An 18654-nucleotide genomic window follows, 5' to 3' on the forward strand; every position below is an offset into this window, starting at 1 on the left:
AATAAGATTTTTCTCCTTTTATCGTTCAGAAACTGGAAACGAATCGAGACAAAAACATTTGCTACATTTCTATGCCGATTGAAAAAACAAAAAAAGACTTTTATTTGACACTGACAGAACATATTTGGTATTGTCAGGTTGTCAGTTTGTCTCGAAATATTGTCGACATAAATCTCGCTTGTTCGAAGTTAACAAAATAAATCAAGAAAAATATTTTGTGTAAGATAGAGTCGAAAGTAGTGGACACTGTGGAAAGGGAATCATAATACCTATCTTTTGAATGAGTTAATAAAGGTGGTTAGTTTGAAAATGTGTTGAAGAATAAACATACAAAAATGTTTTATATGATGTGATCCAATCAGTGACGTTTTCATGCAAAATATTGATACAACTATTAAATTAAATTCTATTCCAGTCGTGATAGCTTCATAAAGGTAACTATTTCGCAACTCTTGGCCCTGTTTACCCCGTATAAGGATAAAGATGTCATACTGTATGTATAAGTGTATTCGAAAAGTTATGATTAACAGAAACCGTTATAGTTTTTGATTACCTTCATTCTTTTACGAATTATGATTTTGACAATTATTTTTTCACTGATACAGCACTTTGGTCTAATTATTTTTCTATTTACTCGGTTAAAAACATGAAACTTCCTCAGGAATCAGCCAATTTTTTGGTGAAAACTGTACAACGACACATGGGTAGTTTTTGAGTTTATCACATTAATACAAACAGATAGATCCGACATACGATACACATACAACTTATGTCACAAGTGACTGCCCTCCTTAAGGTACCCTTTGAATGTCATACATATTATAAAACTGCAAACAGTCTTATGATTGTATACAAGACAATACAAAATATCTATATTGTTATGACACCTTTACATTTTTGACGTCAATAAGTGATGTACAATAATAATAAGTGATGTAGAACAAAGAATTTTGAATCTGTTTCAGGTGCACAATGATGGCTGAAGAAGGAGTGAACAACAGGCCTGGGCCACCCGGGGTCAACTCGCGCTCGCTCAGCACTGTCCATTCTGCTGCCGACCTGGAGGTTACTTGTCTTTTTTAAATTGTTGCGCTTTGAACACATCTTACTGATATTATAAATGTGAAAGTTTGTGAGGATTACTCTTTCACGCAAAATCTACCGGACGGATTGTTATAAAATTTGGTACACGTGTAGAATATAACCTGGAATTACACACAGGGTACTTTTTATTCCAAAGTTCCCAAGGGAGCGAAGTTGGAGTAAAGGTTTGGGAACTTCAAAACTCTCGTGAAATACGCCCTATAAAGATTTGTCGTGGCTGCAGGTGCTCCGCGAAATAGACAACGTGTACTTCTCAGCGCCGCACGAGTTCGACGCGGCGCGTCACGCGCTGCGGCACGCGCCCAGCCCGCTCTCGTGCTCGGCGATCGAGGACATGTTCGCCAAGCTGAAGAGGCAACAGCAGGTGAGCTTGACGTCGTGTTGAGCGTCCTGGTCTGTGATTAATTACGTGGAATGAAACACACAACAATTTTCTTGGCACTATTAATGGAGTGGTTCGCCATTGCTTTCTCTCTTTCAGACACAAGATAATAATCAACCAGTGTGCAGGTTTCCTCACGATGTTTTCCTTCACCGGAAGCAAGTGGTGGTCGATGAAAACATGAGTCATGATCTAACTCATGTGGTACGAGTAGGATTCGAACCTGGGACCTTTCGATACACAGGCAGGCGCATCATCATGACTAAGTCCATAAATTCACCTAATCGAGCTGGGTTTGTTCAAATTCAAATTCAAAATTCTTTATTCAATTTAGGATGATATACATCACTTATTGACGTTAAAAAAATTACTAAAACTAAGTCTACCGCCGACTTCCAAAGCGCAGGTGAAGAAGAAGCGGCGCAACAAAACCTGTTACTGTTTCCTCTTCACGCTCTATCTACTCGACCAATCTTCTTTAAATTTTGCATACATGTAGTTTGAAGTATGCAGAAGGACATACGGTACCTTTCATCTCGGAAAATTAACGAACGGACGAAGCGACAGGCAAAAGCTAGTAAACATATTATAATTCATTAATTTGATTCTTAAAATCTTGACTTTCCTTTATTCGTAAAAAGGAATCAAATTTTCTTTTCAGGTAGTATCAGGTAAAGCACTCCACCTCATCTCGCAGCAGCGCGACAGTTGCGATCGCGAATTCGCCGAAATCGAGAACATTCGCGCGCATCTCGCTCAAACATTGCAAAAATGTAGAGAGGCAAGGTGTTCCCTGCGTAACGCTTCGAATCATTTGACCATGTCCACATTTGTCATATTAGCCAATTATAGGAAGCGCGAAATTATCCGACGCGTGTTAAAATCCTTAGATTTACTCAGACGATTGCGTAGTGTCGAAAAAGATGTCGCTAATCTGTTGAACAGAAGAGAATATTACGAAGCGATTGCATTAATTCTACAAAGCAGGAAAGACGCCGTCAATCACAAAGAATACACTTGCATTGGTGATTTGAATAATAGACTACAGGACACGTTAGATATGACCGAGGAGAGGTTAGACGCCGTATTGTCGTCATTGTGTTATGATTTCGATGGAAATGTTTTTAGAAAGTTACGTGATGCTTTCAATTTGTTAGGTAAGACTCAGGCTGCGATGGAACAACTCCATATGCATTATTCTTCAGCTGTCAACGAATCGTCATTAGAATCATTGAAACGTTACGTAGGTAAGGAGCAAGCAAATTTGGAGATGAAATTTCAGGACATGTGTCAAATGGTACAATCAAATAAAGCGCCTATGTGTCTTTTGAATCTGTGCGAAAATCTGTTTTTGATCATGAAGAGTTACTATCTTCTCGTTAATTGGCATACGAAACACGATGTGGAGGATTCGTCGGCGGTCAGCAACGTTTTTGAGATAGAAAAGAATGTTAGTCGCGAATACATCAGGCAAAAGTTAAACGCTGGTTTGTTTAGGATTTGGCATGATGTACAGGCTAAAGTGTCGACGTTCTTGAAGTATTCCGGTCTGGAGGATTATCCGTTTGAGAAATTCATTCAAATGCTAGGTATTTTGAGGAAGTTAACGCAGGTAGCCGAAGTGTTTTGCGGCGATAAATCGGATGTTTTGCAAGATTTTGTCAAAACTCAAAGCGTTTTATACATAAAAAATTATCACAGATCACGTATGGATGAATTGAAATTGTTTTTAGAGAACGAAGGTTGGGAACAGTGTCCTGTTAAGTCCACGTTTAATTTGTTAAATTTACAAGAGTTCAAACAGTTCAAGAAGCACTTGAACCCAAAGAAGGATACTTTAATATCGAAAGCTCAATCCGAAGGTGGTTCGTCAGTTCCTTCTCAAGACGACAGTGTATATATAGCGAAATATTTTAATCAAAAAACGAATCACAATCCCTTTGAGATTTTTAGAAACGACAACGTAACAAATGACGATATTTTCGGTCTAGAACCGGAACTGGAAGTGAGCGATGATACAGACGAAGAACCTGAAGAGTTGAAAAGAGATTACGTTGAAGAATTAGATAAAGATTCTATCGATTCCAATGAAAAACCAATAGAAAGCCCATCTAAGATTAAAGACAGCGTTATAGTAACAAACACAACTCTATCAGTTCTTAGGAATTGTGGACAATATCTACAAATCTGTAGGTATCTCCCTCAGATTTCTCTTGAAGTGGTTGTGCTTATGAATCAACTTTTCGATTATTATTTTTACACGGTCCATCTCTTTTTCGCGTCCGATTTAGACGTGGCCTCGACGACATTGTACACAGCAAAGTTGAATGCACTTCTGAAAAGAATCTCAAATAATATAGACACTAGTAATAATGTCGGCGATGGTGATGGTAAAACATATCCATATACAGAATTACCACAGCATCTAAATTTGAATACTGAAGACAGTCTTCACGGTTTAAGCGAAAGAATCGTTGGAGTCGAGAGTGTTATATTTCTCGCGAAACAATTTGATGTATTACAACCGTATTTGGCAATGATAGTAGCTCCACATCAACTTATGATTTTAGAGCATTTCAGAGACAACACTTTAGCTGTGGTCACGGATTTAAGGTTACCAGTTTATATGTGCTCTGCTTCAAAAGCGTTTGACGCCAGGTCGGTGTTGATAGCCATGTCGCAAGTCAAATGGGACGTTAAAAATGTGGCCGTTGAACATTCGCCTTATGTAGATATGGTTACGCGGAGGATTCAAGTGTTCGCGCTGCGTTTGGAGAATGTTTCGACGAAAGTGTCATTGAATTTCGAGGTGTTGAACTCGATTTGGGCTATGGTGTCGAAGTTTATCGTTCATCTGTTGGTGGAAGGGTTTTCAAACGCGACAAAGTGTTCTAATGGCGGTAGAGGACTAATGCAGCTGGATTATAGGCAACTGTTCGTCAAGTTGGAGAAAATATCTGGTCTAAAACCTATACCTTATCAGGATTATGTTGATAGATACGTGAAAGCTTACTATCTGCCTCGTAAAGGTCTAGAAGATTTCGTGAAAGAAAGAAATGAGTATTCGAATAAACATTTGTTAGCGTTAGTTACGTCGGCGTGCGAAAATAAAAGGGATAGGCAAGCATTGGCAGCCATTATAGAAGGCAGAGATGCGGCTTAAGGCCTCGTACGCACGAGAGTTAAAAAGCTGTCGACGGTGATGTTTTTAAAACGCTTGTGACGGAATACTTCGTGAGATTCGACATTCCATATACCGTCCAATGTTTAAAATGCAACATTGTTACAAAACGCTGTGTAGAAACTGACATGTGACGAACAGATACAAAGTTGTCCATGTTTTATAATATATATATACATATAGCTTTATCAACACTGAAAAAACGCTCGATCGAACAAGGCCCAAACAGCGGTCATTTATAATGAACTAGTTGTTACGCGGCTTCGCCTGCAGTACAAATATAGGCTACGTTTAGAATCTGAACATAATGAAAAATCCAATTCATTCAATATAAAATTATGTTGTTGATATGTTTACATTATTTAGTAAAGAAGTTGCGAACCCTGTTATTAAAAAAAAAATACTCTAAGCAAAAAATATGTTTTGTCTCTTTCTGTTCAACGTGCGTTGTTTCGGTAGTTGAAACGTCAGCAACATTAAATAAAAAAGGTTCTTACCAAGTCCCGATGTATAATAGTTATGTGTTAAAAGGGCGAACGTTTAAAAACAACTATTGTAAAATGTAGACAGAAGACTAGAGATGTCGTTTTAGCTTGCGTTTCACTCATACAAGATAATGAAACGAAATTGTGGCAGTCACCAATACACGGTGACTTTGTATACATTGGCAATATTTTGTCTACACGCTCAGTCCATGATTCTGAACAACTTTTAGTACGGGAGTAACTCCGAAATCGCGTAAAAAATCTGCTTTTCTGTACAAAATTAAATAGATTTTTCGCGATTTCGAAGTTACTTCCATACGAAAAGTCGTTCATAGACTGAGCATGTACATAAAATAATACCAATGTATGATATGATCTGTGGCGGGATAGTTCTCAGAGCGTGTCGATCGCTGTCATTACGATCCGTCACTTGAGGAAGGAATCATTTCCAAAATCATTCATTTATATAATTGACATTTACAGTTCACAGTACTGATTAATTATTTTAAAGCCAGGGGCTTACCATCATCTCTTAACGCGATCCACTTTACGACCTAAACTGAACTGCATTGCAAATTCGTACTAACGACTTAATTTTTAGTATGAATGCGATTCATTTTAGGTGGCTAAATTGAACTGAGTTGCATTGAAATCGTTCTGTAAAAGTTGATTGTAGGCCTGCAGATAGAAAAACTAATTCTTGTCTTTGTTAAAATTTGAAAAATTGTAGGTAATGATAGCGCGGGCGCAGCCGTCCAAACGCTCTGAGAAACACACCAATATTCGTTCATTCGCGTCGGCTGTCTGACTGAGTTGGACGATAACGTGGAGCCGACCTTAGACAAAGCCGTTTTTGGACGCGGCGTTTTTATGACGCGCGTTAGAAATCGTCTGTGGCAAAAAAGTTCGCGCAACAATTTTGAGCTTAATGAGAACTAGTCTGAAATATGCCAACGCGGAATTCTGACGCGCGTTTAAAAATCGCCTCGTTCGAACAAGACCTTATTGTTGTTATATTAGTATATTCTAAATGTAGATCTATTATATTTACCATTGAGTAATATACACTTGTAAAATATTTTAAAAAATCTTAAAAATAAATCAATAACACAAGTAAAAGTTGTTTTCTTTTTAACCGACTTAAGAAATAGGATGTATGTAACTTTGTTTAGTAAACGACGGCTTTTAGAAAAAAAAAACTAAATTAGAATGTACCTCGGTGAATTTCACGAGCGTTTGAACGCGCCGTGTAGCGTTTCATTACTGTCGCACATGTTTAATAAAGTATCATTTGTTCTAAATTAAACATTTATAAAATTAACATTGTACAAGTACTTTACTTATTTATAAAATAGGACAATTAAATTGATTACTGTGTACGGTATAATTTAATAAAAACTAATGAGAGCCCGCGGCGGAGTTCGAAACGCTCGTGAAATTCACCCACATATGTACCTTGGAAGCCACGGAATACGCCAACACGTAGCGCGTCACTAACGTCTACGCTGTCTAAAAAGAACGCGCGCGCGTGTGTGTGTGTGTGTGTGTGTGTGTGTGTGTGTGTGTGTGTGTGTGTGTGTGTGTGTGTGTGTGTGTGTGTGTGTGTGTGTGTGTGTGTGTGTGTGTGTGTGTGTGTGTGTGTGTGTGTGTGTGTGTGTGTGTGTGTGTATGTTTCCATTCAGGAACGAATTAAGATTTAACATTTTATATCATGGAAAATGTATTGTTCCCTTTAAAAAGGCATACATAATAAATTAATATTTTAACGCTAGAAAAACACGCTTTTATAAGTGCACGTAAAAGGCAAATACGATATTCCATCACTGAATGCCATTGCCGGTGCCTATCCGGCTTCATGAAACCTAATCGTGGTCAAAGTTCATTACAAGGCTTTTCTAACAAGTCCAAACACCGCTATGATACGATGTTCCATCATGAAGTTCCAGGTCATATCTTCCGGCTCCATCATCAGATCAGTTCGACAACGCCATGTTATTGTGTTGTCATCAGAACTACACATACAGCCGCCAATTTTCATGACGCTACGATCCTTGGTAGATGGTTAAAACATGGATTTAGTAAGTACTTCGTAATACCTAAGATTGGTATTGTTACTTATTTACAAAGAATCGGTGTTCTTAGTGAAGAAGGTTATATTGATCATCTTCTGTATGTACAAAACAAAGTGTCATGATATTTATGTTTAACATTCGATTTTTTCGACGACCTTGGTGGTAAAGTTCTTGCCACTGAACCGAGAGGTCCCGGGTTCGATTCCCGGTCGGGTCATGATAGAAAATGATATTTTTCTGATTGGCCCGGGTCTTGGATGTTTATCTATATATGTATTTGTTATAAAATATAGTATCGTTGAGTTAGTTTCCCATAAACACAAGTCTCGAACTTACTTTGAGGCTAGCTCAATCTGTGTGATTAGTCCTAATATATTTATATTATATTTATTTATTTACCCTTCATATGATACTATCATGGATTTAGTAAGTCCTACGGTACGGAGTAAGTACTAATTCCATGGATACTATAAAACAAAAATATTATGTATATGTATTTATTGCCCTCATCATTCAACACCGCCCAACTTAGTACTTAGTACGGCAGCTTTTGCAGTGAGAAGGATCAGACAGTGTACGAACATAGATACAGCTAGACTTGTGTATTTCAGCTACTTTCATAGCATTTATGTCCTACGGACTATTAGTTTGGGGTAATGCAGCTGAGATAGGAAACATTTTTATATTACAGAAAAGAGCTATCCGTTTTATTTATGGGTTAAAACCTCGAGATTCTCTTCAAGAACTCTTCAAATCAATTAACATCCTCACTGTTGTATGTCAGTATATCTTTGATGTGCTTATTCTTGTCAAATCAAATTTACATTTATATAAAAAATTAAACGAAGTAAATAGTGTAAACACTAGAAATAAGCACAAACTTTGTATGAACAGATTCAGGCTTAAAAGGTTCGGCGGTCTTTCGTGGGTCAAAGTGTAAAATTATTCAATAAACTCCCTGCAGAGGCTATTAATCTGCCAATGAACAATTTTAAAACTTATGTTAAGAAAAATTTAATGGATAAAGCGTATTACATAATTAACGCCTATTTGACTGATAAACACGCATGGATCCTCCCGACAACTTGATCACATCTCATTGAACATGATCTCCTAATTTTTATTTTACAGTTTTTTATTATTTTATTCATAATTTTTAATTTTGTTATAATAATTCATATGTATAACAATATACAATGTAATGAAAAAATAAAAAATAACAATGTATTTCAACACTGGCAATAATAAGCTCTACCTATTGAAGAAGTTTGATTGTTACAAAGAAAAGAAAAAAAAGAGAATTGTCAAGGAATTGTCTGTCAGTGATTTTCATTCAATCATTCTTAACAAGTAGCTATGTACCTAGGTACCTGAAATTTTAAAGAATACTTAAATACAACCATAATAATCATATATTACGGTATAGTTACAGATAGTTTATAAATCGATACCTAAAATATATAATGCCCTGCTTAATGTCAAACTAACTTGTGGCTTTTTGGTTTAATACCGTGTGAAGAAAATATATGTACCTTAGTAAATTATTTTTATAATGTGTGACGTTGAGGAGCCTCCAGCGAAAATGCCCCAAATAGAGGTGAGAAATATTTTTTCCACGGTAGGTAAGGCTACTGTGCGTATGTAGTCGTAAACAATCCTACCAATATTACAAATGTGGAAGTTTGTGAAGATATACATCTTCAGAAACTTCGAGCGATATACATCTTCAGAAACGAAAATTTTATCACTCTAGTATGCAAAATTTCAAGAATATTGGTTGAGTAGGTAGAGCGTGAAGAGGTACAACAAATAAAAACAAATTTACTTTCGCATTTATAATATTTATTGGGATTAACTTACAAACATGTTCATTTGGATCCAACCAAACATAGACAATTTATTATATTTTTGGGACAATTATTAATAATTGACAATATTAAAAGTATATAGTTCTCTTTGTCAATTAAATCATGCTGTGCGCGCTTAATTCTTGGTTTTTCAACCAGCCATTGTACTATTTAAGCCTAACATGTTATGTTGTGAAACTGTTTTGTGTGCCAATAAATAAAATAAAAATATTTTAGATGGATCCCAAAAACGAAACCAATGATGATGGTCAGGAAGAGTGGCTGAGCGAGGACATGCTCACGGATGATGACAATCGTGAGGTGAGTGAATTGTGATCAAATTCAAATTCAAATTCAAATCATTTATTCAGAAATTAGACCTTCACAGGCACTTTTTCTCGTCAATCTTTATATTTATAGTTATTTCTCACAAGCTACAAACTACTGGCATTTCGGAACGACCACTGCTGAGAAGAAATGCCGAAAGAAACTCATTTGAACAGTGTTGGTCCCTATCATGCCAGATCGGCTTACCGTTATTGTTTCTTACAATGTTTTTTTTTTTTTCTTTTTTCTCTGGATCTCTCTTCAGAAATGCTTATGGGTGGCCCAAGGGCCACCCCGCCGCACCCTGACCTACTGCTACACTATAGCTTTATGCAAATCAAAATTATGGTAAATTACATTAGCCTAAACTATAATTATGCTTATTGAAAAGGTATCCCAAAAAACAAGTGTGCAAAAATATTATGTCAAAAAAATATATGCCAAACTCTTATGCTAAATTAGGATAAAAAATGTATGTGAAATAAAGCGATCCTAAATATAACCTGGATAACACATAGGGTACTTTTTATCCCAGAATTCCCATGGGAGCGATGCCCTAGGCGCCGTTATTCTTTATTTTATTAACTTGTATATAGGCTGATCTAAAAAAGATCTTCAAATTCCAGGTGGATCAAGATAAAACAGACTCGAACCTGGAAACAAGCCAGGAGGAGGCAGACGAGACATTTCTGGACGAAGCAATGCTCAGCGCTGAGCATTCGATGGACAGTCAGGACACAGCGCAGTCAAGCCATGCTGATGTGACCCAAGAGCCAGGTACTCTCATCTCTGCATGTCCCCGGTTGCGTCCGTGGTTGTGAAGCCGCGAAGCCCGGGGATCAGCGTAAAAAAAACGTAGTTTGTAGCTTTGAGAAATATACATTTAACTTAAAATGATATGTGGAAATCCGCCTATGAAGGTCTGATTTCTTAATCGTTTATTTTCACACATTGAATGCAATACGTGGTGAAAATCACGTTCGCGCAGTGAACAGTCGAGGAGTTCCCTCTTCAGGAGAGTCCAATCCTCGAGTGCACCATCAAGTCATGCTTATACTAGATGTTGCCCGGGGCTTCGCTCCCTTGGGAATTTTGAGATAGAATATAGCCTATAGCAATTTTGGATGATGCACCTTTCTAATGGTGAAATAATTTTTTAAATCAGTTCGGTAGTTTCAGAGATTACCTGCCTCAAATATACAAACTCACAAACGCTTACCTCTTTATAATAATAGTATAGATGAATAATATGTTATCATCCAAATTAAATGTGTATACAAAATTTCAGCTCAATCGGAATGAAGATATCTGCTTCAAAATTGGGTTGTAAGATTCCACCCCACGATACATAGGTTTCATATTAAAATGAAAGCTTGTTACAATAATAAAATGCATACACTAGTTGTTCCCCGCGAACATCATCATCTGCAGCCCTCCGTGACCGTCTCTGTCCTGAGCCATCCCTATCCAGTTGTTGCCAGCAATTTCCTTTTACATCGTCGAGCCATCTAGCCGCCGGATGTCCTACGCTCCGTTTTCTAGTTCTGGGGTACCACTCAGTTACAGCTTTACTCCTAATACTTAGATCTCGCGAACACAATACATTTTTGATGAGCTTTTACAAAATGTGAATATTCAAAAAAAGGACTTAACTGATTTTGATGCGCCACTAACTTAAAAAAATCTATTGACAGATCATTACATACCTTTTAAATGTCATCAAAATCAGACCAACTGTTTGAAAGTTATCGCGTTACAAACATTCATAAATACCAAAAATGTATTTTTGCCCCAAGTTGATTTGTAGACCTCGCTCACTTGTTCAACAATTAATCTATTTTTCAGAGACAAGCCAAGAGAACACAGAATCCAAAGAGCCAGCGGAAAGCATAGAGCAGACTTTGAACAATTTGGATAATGACAGCGGAGACACCGCTGTGAAGGAACAGGTAGAACCGGGGAAGTCTGATGGCAACGACACTGATGACCTACTGGTGAGTCTCATGACACGACTCTAGTTAATCTATGCCCGTATGACGCAGTGGCGCAGTGGTAAAGTGCTTGCCTCCGAACCAAGAGGTCTCGGGTTCGATCCCCGGTCGGGTCATGATGGAAAATGATATTTTTCTGACCCCGGTCTTGGATGTTTATCTATATATGTATTTGTTATAAAATATAGTATCGTTGAGTTAGTATCCCATAACACAAGTCTGGAACTTACTTTGGGGCTAGCTCAATCTGTGTGATTTGTCCTAATATATTTATTTATTCCCTCGCGGCATAGACGAGAGTCTATATCTAAGAGAGAGAATATAGAACAGATCTTCGATCTGGAGAATGAGAGCATAGACACCACTGTGAAGGAACAGGTGGACAAACACGAAATGTCCTATTTGTCGTGTTAGATTTTTCAGACATTTTGTGATTCTGACCATTTTTTTTCCACTTGTGAGTCTCAGTTTGTGCGCCTCGTGCGTTGGATGGTCAATCGATGTGGCGCATCTTGGTTATAATATATGTAATGAACGCGATAAACTAAAAATCACTGGATGGACGATTTTTGTACGGTTTTCACCAATGGATCGTGTGGTTCCTGAGGAAGTTTTATGTGTATAATCTTACTAATATCGTAAATGCGAAAGTGTGTAAGGTACGTGTATATGTTTATTAATCTCACGCAAAATCTACCGGACGGATTGTTATGAAATTTGGTACACGGGTAGAATTCATTTCATTTAGTAAATTCGTCCTCCTAATTTTTAATATATGTATAAGACCTATATGTGTTAATTGACGTCCTTGGAGAAAAGGCCGCGGTGAAGTTTGTTGCGCCGCTTCTTCTTCACCTGCGCTTTGGAAGCCGGCAGTAGACTTAGTTTAAGTAATTTTCATTTTCAATAAGTGATGTATATCATCCTAAATTGAATAAAGAATTTTGAATTTGAATTTGAAATATAACCTGGAATAACACATAGGGTACTTTTTATCACGAAATTCCCACGGGTGCGAAGCCGCGTGTCGCGGTTACTTTATTATGTTTTCACCAAAACGATTCTGTTTCCTTCCAGAGACTGCTAGAAGACAACGAGGAGAAATCGAAGAAGAAAGTTTTGGTTAAAACAAAGGTTAAAAATGACGTTAACCGGGGATTGAAGAATTCACAGAGTGACGACAGCGGTTCTAGTGATGACGAGTTCATATTTAATGTAAGTATTATTAATTATAATATTATTAAGTATAGCAATTAGTTCATTCGAGTGTTATTCATGCTGACACTGGTGTTGGTATATTGTTCAAGTCGCCTAAAGGCATCTGACGTGAATTTTACGACTAATTGCCGCCATCTAGTGGCAGGTAGTCGCATACACACTAGTGAACTAAACTGTCCACCAGTGTGCGGGTTTCCTCACGACGTTTTCCTTCACCGGAAGCAAGTGGTGACAAAGTAATCTATTTTTTATAGTCTTTACCTATATGTATGTATATGCACAGGTACCAAATCTCATCATAATCGGTCCAGCGGTTTAGCCGTGAAAGCGGAACAGACAGTCTTTATAGTACTAATAAAGGACAAAATTTTTTATTTGGCAATTCTTTTCTGTCTGTTTTTTCGCGCATCAAACAAAAACTACTCAATGGGATTTGATTCAGTTTTCACAGTTATATGTATATGATCTTACTTGATATCTGGTATAGGTTACATCGCGTTATGTTCCTTAGAACCCGAGATATCAATACATAATAATATTAGGCGATAGAGTCATAGTAATAGAGAAAGTATTTGAAAAAAAATACTTTGTCTGTTTGTATGTCTGTCTGTTTTTACGCGCTAATCTTCGGAACTACTGGACGGATTTTAATGAAACTTGTTATATAGCTATGAAGCCTGGGCAACATATAGGGTATAAAAGCTGGAACATCTGATGGAGAACAATGATGGAACAGCTAAACTATAGGAAATATAGAAATGACCCCTTAACAAAAATTGTTCAGTTTGATGAACATTTTCTGTTGAGGTATAAAACTCGAAGATCTGGAACACCTGAAGAAGAGTCACTATGGTCCAGCTAAACTATAGGAAATATTTGTTTCAGTCGTATGAGCATCTTCTGTTTAGGTATCGTTACGCTTTGTCTGTACAGTTAAATTTCTCTAATAATTTTGACTACTTACCTAAAATTGTTCGGCCCCACGCGAACAAAGTCGCGGGCATCAGCTAGTCGACAATAATATGTTATGAGCGTACGCACGAAATAAGCTAGGGAGCTAAAGCTAGTTAAAAATAAAATATGTCAAACTAGCTTCTGCTCGCGGCTTCGCCCGCGTTAATTTTCCAGGATTAAAGGTACCCTATGTCCTTCTCCGTACTTCAAACTACATGTATGCAAAATTTCAAGAAGATTGGTTGAGTGGATAGAGCGTGAAGAGGTGATAAACAAACTTACTTTCGCATTTATAATATCATTAACGATTGTTTTAGGGTACCGCAGTGCAACAACTGAGAATGGCCAAGAGTGCGTTGGCTAGGAAACCGGCCACCAAAGCGGTGCCAGAGGAATTTGATGGAGAGGACAACGATACTGATTGTGTAAATCCAATCCAAAATATCTAAGAACCACCGCGTAATAATTAGCTATCAAATAAAAAAAAACGCATCCAAATCGGTTGACCCGTTGATGAGCGTCCGGTGCCACGTACACGGACAGACAGATACACATAGCGGTTCTTAGATATGTTTGATCAAATTCGGTTCGGCCGTTCAAAAGTTGTAGCGAAATTAATATTGAAAGTCGGGGCTTTATTTAATTCGTCTAACAAATAAATTTGTCACTCAGTCGACAGACGATGCAGCGAAGACGGTGCATTCGATGTTCGCGGTGAAGAATACGAAAAGTGTGGTAAAAAAAACCACGACCTCGACCCACCACGCCAAGAGGCAGCCCGTGACGAAAGTACTTAAAATTGGAGACACGACTATCGGTAAGTACTGTAATAGGGCTGATATTTAATTTTGATATTTTTAATTTTGTAATTCATTGGACTTATAATTGGATATTGTTAATTTTAATCCAATTTGTATTTTAAATTGCAATGCCCGACAGGGTATGCATTGATCATAATGACTGAGGTGAAGTTACTGAATTACGTTACTGTACATTGTAAAGAGCAATGAATAGTTTGATTTTAATTGAATAGATCAGTTGACAAATTTTTGTTATGATGAGTATTCGAAGGCCCTCATATTATTAGAAACACAAGTGAAAAGAATTATTCTGATAACGACAATGTTTTCGAAGATATGACAAAAATAAAATCACCCATTTTTTTAGTCGGCCAAACGCTCCATACCAAATGACACGGAACAGACGTCAATAAATTTTTGGACTTGTCCAAACGCCCCATACCAAATGACACGGAACAGACGTCAACACATTTTTGGATTCATCCAAACGCCCCATACCAAATGACACGGAACAGACGTCAACACATTTTTGGATTCATCCAAACGCTCCATACCAAATGACACGGAACAGACGTCAACACATTTTTGGATTCATCCAAACGCCCCATACCAAATGACACGGAACAGACGTCAACACATTTTTGGATTCATCCAAACGCCCCATACCAAATGACACGGAAAAGACGTCAACACAGTTTTGGTCTCGTTCAAACGGCCCATACGAACAAGTGACGTCACAACTTGATAAAATGTTCGCGAAGAAAGCTATGTTTGTTGTAATGTAACATTAATAAAATGACAACTTTTCAGTCTGACTCGCACTTGTGCTTGTGGGTGGTTCGCAGAGCGTTTCGACCGATGCGGTCGCGCTGTGAATACAATTTTTTAAATTTTAACAAAGACAAGAATGAGTTTTTCTATATGACTTTACATTAATTACTCTGTACTGTAGTAATGTCAAATTTATAAATGATTGATTTCGGAAATGGTTCCTTCCTCAAGAAAATTGACGGATCGTAACGACCGTGCGGGCGCAGCGGTCGCAACGCTCTGCGAACCACCCTTGTATATTCTTTTTATCTCTTGCCAAAAATCTTTTTGTAACATATAATTTTTTTTTTTCAGAACCTACGACAAAAAAGTTTACGCCCAAACGTTTGGTTAAAACCAGTCAGCCTTCAAAACCAATAATCAAAACTATAGCGCGAGTCAACCACGGGCCATCAATTAGGTCTAATGGCCATTTTAACAAAACCCCCATCAAGAAGACAGAGGTAAGCGAAGGACCAGATGAGTTTACGCCGGGAAAATTGGTTTACGCCTTGGCGTAAATACGTCTATAAGATGGATATCCGTTGGGAATAAACGTTTACGCCCATTTACGCCGGGAAGTTTATTTACGCCCGGGCGTAAATACGTCTATAAGATGGGTATACGTCGGGAATGAACGTTTACGCCCAGTTTACGCCAGGAAATTCATTTACGTCTGGGCGTAAACTCGTCCAAGAGTCGTCTTGTATGAGATTTCTCATTTGGTTACACTTGTCCGTCGTCTATACATATAATTGTCTTCGTCTTTGGTCGGTCGATAGTTATATTAATAGGTTTGTGCCATATTATCGTATTAAGCAAAATCAAATCGTTTATTCAGAAATTAGGCCTTCACAGACACTTTCACTTTTCATATTCTAAATTAAATAATATTTACCAAAGCTACAAATTACTAGCATTTCGGAACGACCACTGCTGAGAAGAAAAGCCGAAAGAAACTCATTCAAACAGTGTTGTGTGCAGAGATATGTGGCCGTCCAAATCAAAAGGGTCCTTACGGCGCCCGGCACTCACGCCATCATTGCCGTTGTTTTGTATTCGAACAACGGCAATAAAGACCTAAGTGCCAGCCGCCATAAGGTCCCTTTTCAATTGGACGGCCACATATATTTATTGATTTTCCAGAACAAGCCACCTCCTGCACATGACGAGATCATCAAAGATGAGGACTTTATGGAAGGAGACGACTTCGATCTGGACGATGTAAGTTTAAAATAGTACTTAGTATCTCGCATTCTCGTAATATATTTCCTTTTCACAAAATGTAATGTTCTCATATAATAATTAAATACTTTTCTCATACAAAGGGCATTATGAGAAAGGACATTATGACAAATGACATTATGAGAAATGACATTATGAGAAATGACATTATGAGAAATGACATTATGAGAAATGACATTATGAGAAAGGACATTATGAGAAAGGACATTATAAGAAATGACATTTTGGGAAGGGACATTTCGAGAAAAGGACATTATGAGAAAGGACCTTATGAGAAAGGACATTTTGAGAAAGGACATTTCCAGAAAAGGGCATTATGAGAAAGGACATTTTAAGAAATTCCATTATGAGAAAGGACATTTTGAGTAATGACATTATGAAAAATGACATTTTGGGAAAGGACATTTCGAGAAAAGGACCTTTTGAAAAAGGACATTTCGAGAAAAGGACATTGTGAGAAAGGACATATTTAGAGAGGACATTTCAAGAAAAGGACATTATGAGTCGGTACATTTTGAGAAAGTGCTTTCAAGGACTTCCAAGTACATTTTGAGAAAAGGACATTTTGCATTCAAGACACATTTTTTTTTCAGTCTATGGAAGTATGGATAATATCATAAAACATTTGATTTCAGGACTTTACCAATTCCGATGTGGATTCGGACCAACAGCTGCGTAGACCGGAACAGATGGATGAAGACATGCCATCAGATATGGACAGTCAGACTGACAGCGATGCTATGTATGATGTGAGTGTATCTTCTTGTATTCAAATTTTAGAAAATAGTTAATTTTTGTATTGTCTCGTCAAAGTCAAATGCTGAAAAGATAGAGAGGGACAAAACAAAGAAAAAGTATTCCAAGCCTAATCAGAGAATTAAGTATGTATATATATAAATATATTATAAAAATATTAGGACAAATCACACAGATTGAGCTGGCCCCAAAGTAAGTTCGAGACTTGTGTTACGGGATACTAACTCAATGATGGCCAATCAAAAAAGATCATTTTCCATCATGACCCGACCGGGGATCAACCCGGGACCTCTCGGTTCAGAGGCAAGCATTTTACCACTGCACCACCGTGGTCGTCACATAAAAATATATGTATATTAAATATAGAATAAGAATTTAACTGTATTTTATGTGTGTATATACGCATATATGGTTTCTTTAATAAAATAAAAATAGAATATTACCTGCAGGATGTCCCATCTCCGGAGTGCGATGACCATAGTGACTGGTTTTCTCTGGACATCCGAACTGAGCGTGCCAGCGACTACCTGCCTTTGTTAGGTGAGCATAATACACTAGTTTTTTTACCGCCGACGCTAGGAAGAGGGGTGTTATCAGTTTGACTGCTGGCCTAAGTGTGTCCGTCTGTCTTTGTTCATCAACAGGTGATTTTCTTAGCAACTCGACACTGATAATTATATAGAATTAAATTAAAATAACTAGTTGTTCGCCGCGAACTAGTCCTCACGAACACAATAAATTTTTGATGACTTTTTACAAAATTGTAAATATTTCAAAAATGGCTTACCTAACCGATTTTATTTCCCCGCGAATTTAAAAATTCTATTGGCAGATCCTAAATACCTTTTAAATTTCATCAAAACCAGACTAACGTTCGAAAGTTATTATATATAAAAAAATATATTTTTTTACCCCAAGAACATTTTTAGACCTCGCTCGCTTTGATCACTTGAATAATAAAAACAGGTAAATTAGGCCAGTCTTGTAAAAATAGTTGTAAGAGTCGTAAATAAATAAATATTAATATAATGAACACTGTTTCAGGAGACAAGGCGCTCACGCTGCTAACAGCTGAGAAGCAGCAGCTGTCTGTGCGGCTGTCGCGGCTCAGTGCGGCCGCAGCCAACGCCGGGCGCCGCGCCCGCAGCCAGGCTCAGCGGCTGCAGCGGGCGTCGGCGGCGCTGGCTGATATAGATGATATGCTCAACGCCACATAATGTTCACTATCATAAATATATATTTTTAAGTGTGTTTGGTGGTTTTATTGCGTTTTACTTGGTACAAAACAACAAAATAAAGTTACATAATTGTGATATTATTGCAATGTTTGAACGCAAGCGGTTATCGCAATTAAAACTGCCTTATTATAATCAATTGATTCGTAATACTTCGTTTAGTATAAATTTTTTGTTAGCTTTCATTTAAAACGACGAGAGAGGTTATTGTGCATTTTGGTCTATGATTTTGGCGCTCTTTTTGGTC

The 18654-nt window shown here is 37.5% G+C and overlaps 2 protein-coding genes across 3 annotated transcripts; both read left to right on the forward strand.

The window, feature by feature from the left end:
• Window positions 1-148: 148 nt before the first annotated feature.
• Window positions 149-6271, forward strand: Vps50 (Vacuolar protein sorting 50). Its single transcript, XM_053767223.2, has 4 exons — window positions 149-434; window positions 966-1065; window positions 1328-1468; window positions 2148-6271. Exons 2-4 carry the CDS (start codon window positions 973-975, stop codon window positions 4647-4649), a joined length of 2736 nt encoding a protein of 911 aa, XP_053623198.1. The 5' UTR covers window positions 149-434; window positions 966-972; the 3' UTR covers window positions 4650-6271.
• Window positions 6272-8535: 2264 nt separating this feature from the next.
• Window positions 8536-18423, forward strand: LOC128682505 (uncharacterized). Of its 2 annotated transcripts, XM_053767225.2 has the most exons (12): window positions 8537-8821; window positions 9309-9392; window positions 10025-10175; window positions 11244-11392; window positions 12467-12604; window positions 13879-13986; window positions 14234-14378; window positions 15487-15635; window positions 16318-16395; window positions 17052-17165; window positions 17622-17712; window positions 18217-18423. In XM_053767225.2, exons 1-12 carry the CDS (start codon window positions 8777-8779, stop codon window positions 18387-18389), a joined length of 1425 nt encoding a protein of 474 aa, XP_053623200.1. In that variant the 5' UTR covers window positions 8537-8776; the 3' UTR covers window positions 18390-18423. The 2 variants fall into 2 exon arrangements, with proteins under 2 accessions (XP_053623201.1, XP_053623200.1); XM_053767226.2 differs by lacking the exon at window positions 13879-13986 and having other exon boundaries at window positions 8536-8821.
• Window positions 18424-18654: the final 231 nt, after the last annotated feature.

This window comes from Plodia interpunctella, chromosome 30 (assembly GCF_027563975.2).
Source record: "Plodia interpunctella isolate USDA-ARS_2022_Savannah chromosome 30, ilPloInte3.2, whole genome shotgun sequence".
Lineage (NCBI taxonomy): Eukaryota > Metazoa > Arthropoda > Insecta > Lepidoptera > Pyralidae > Plodia > Plodia interpunctella.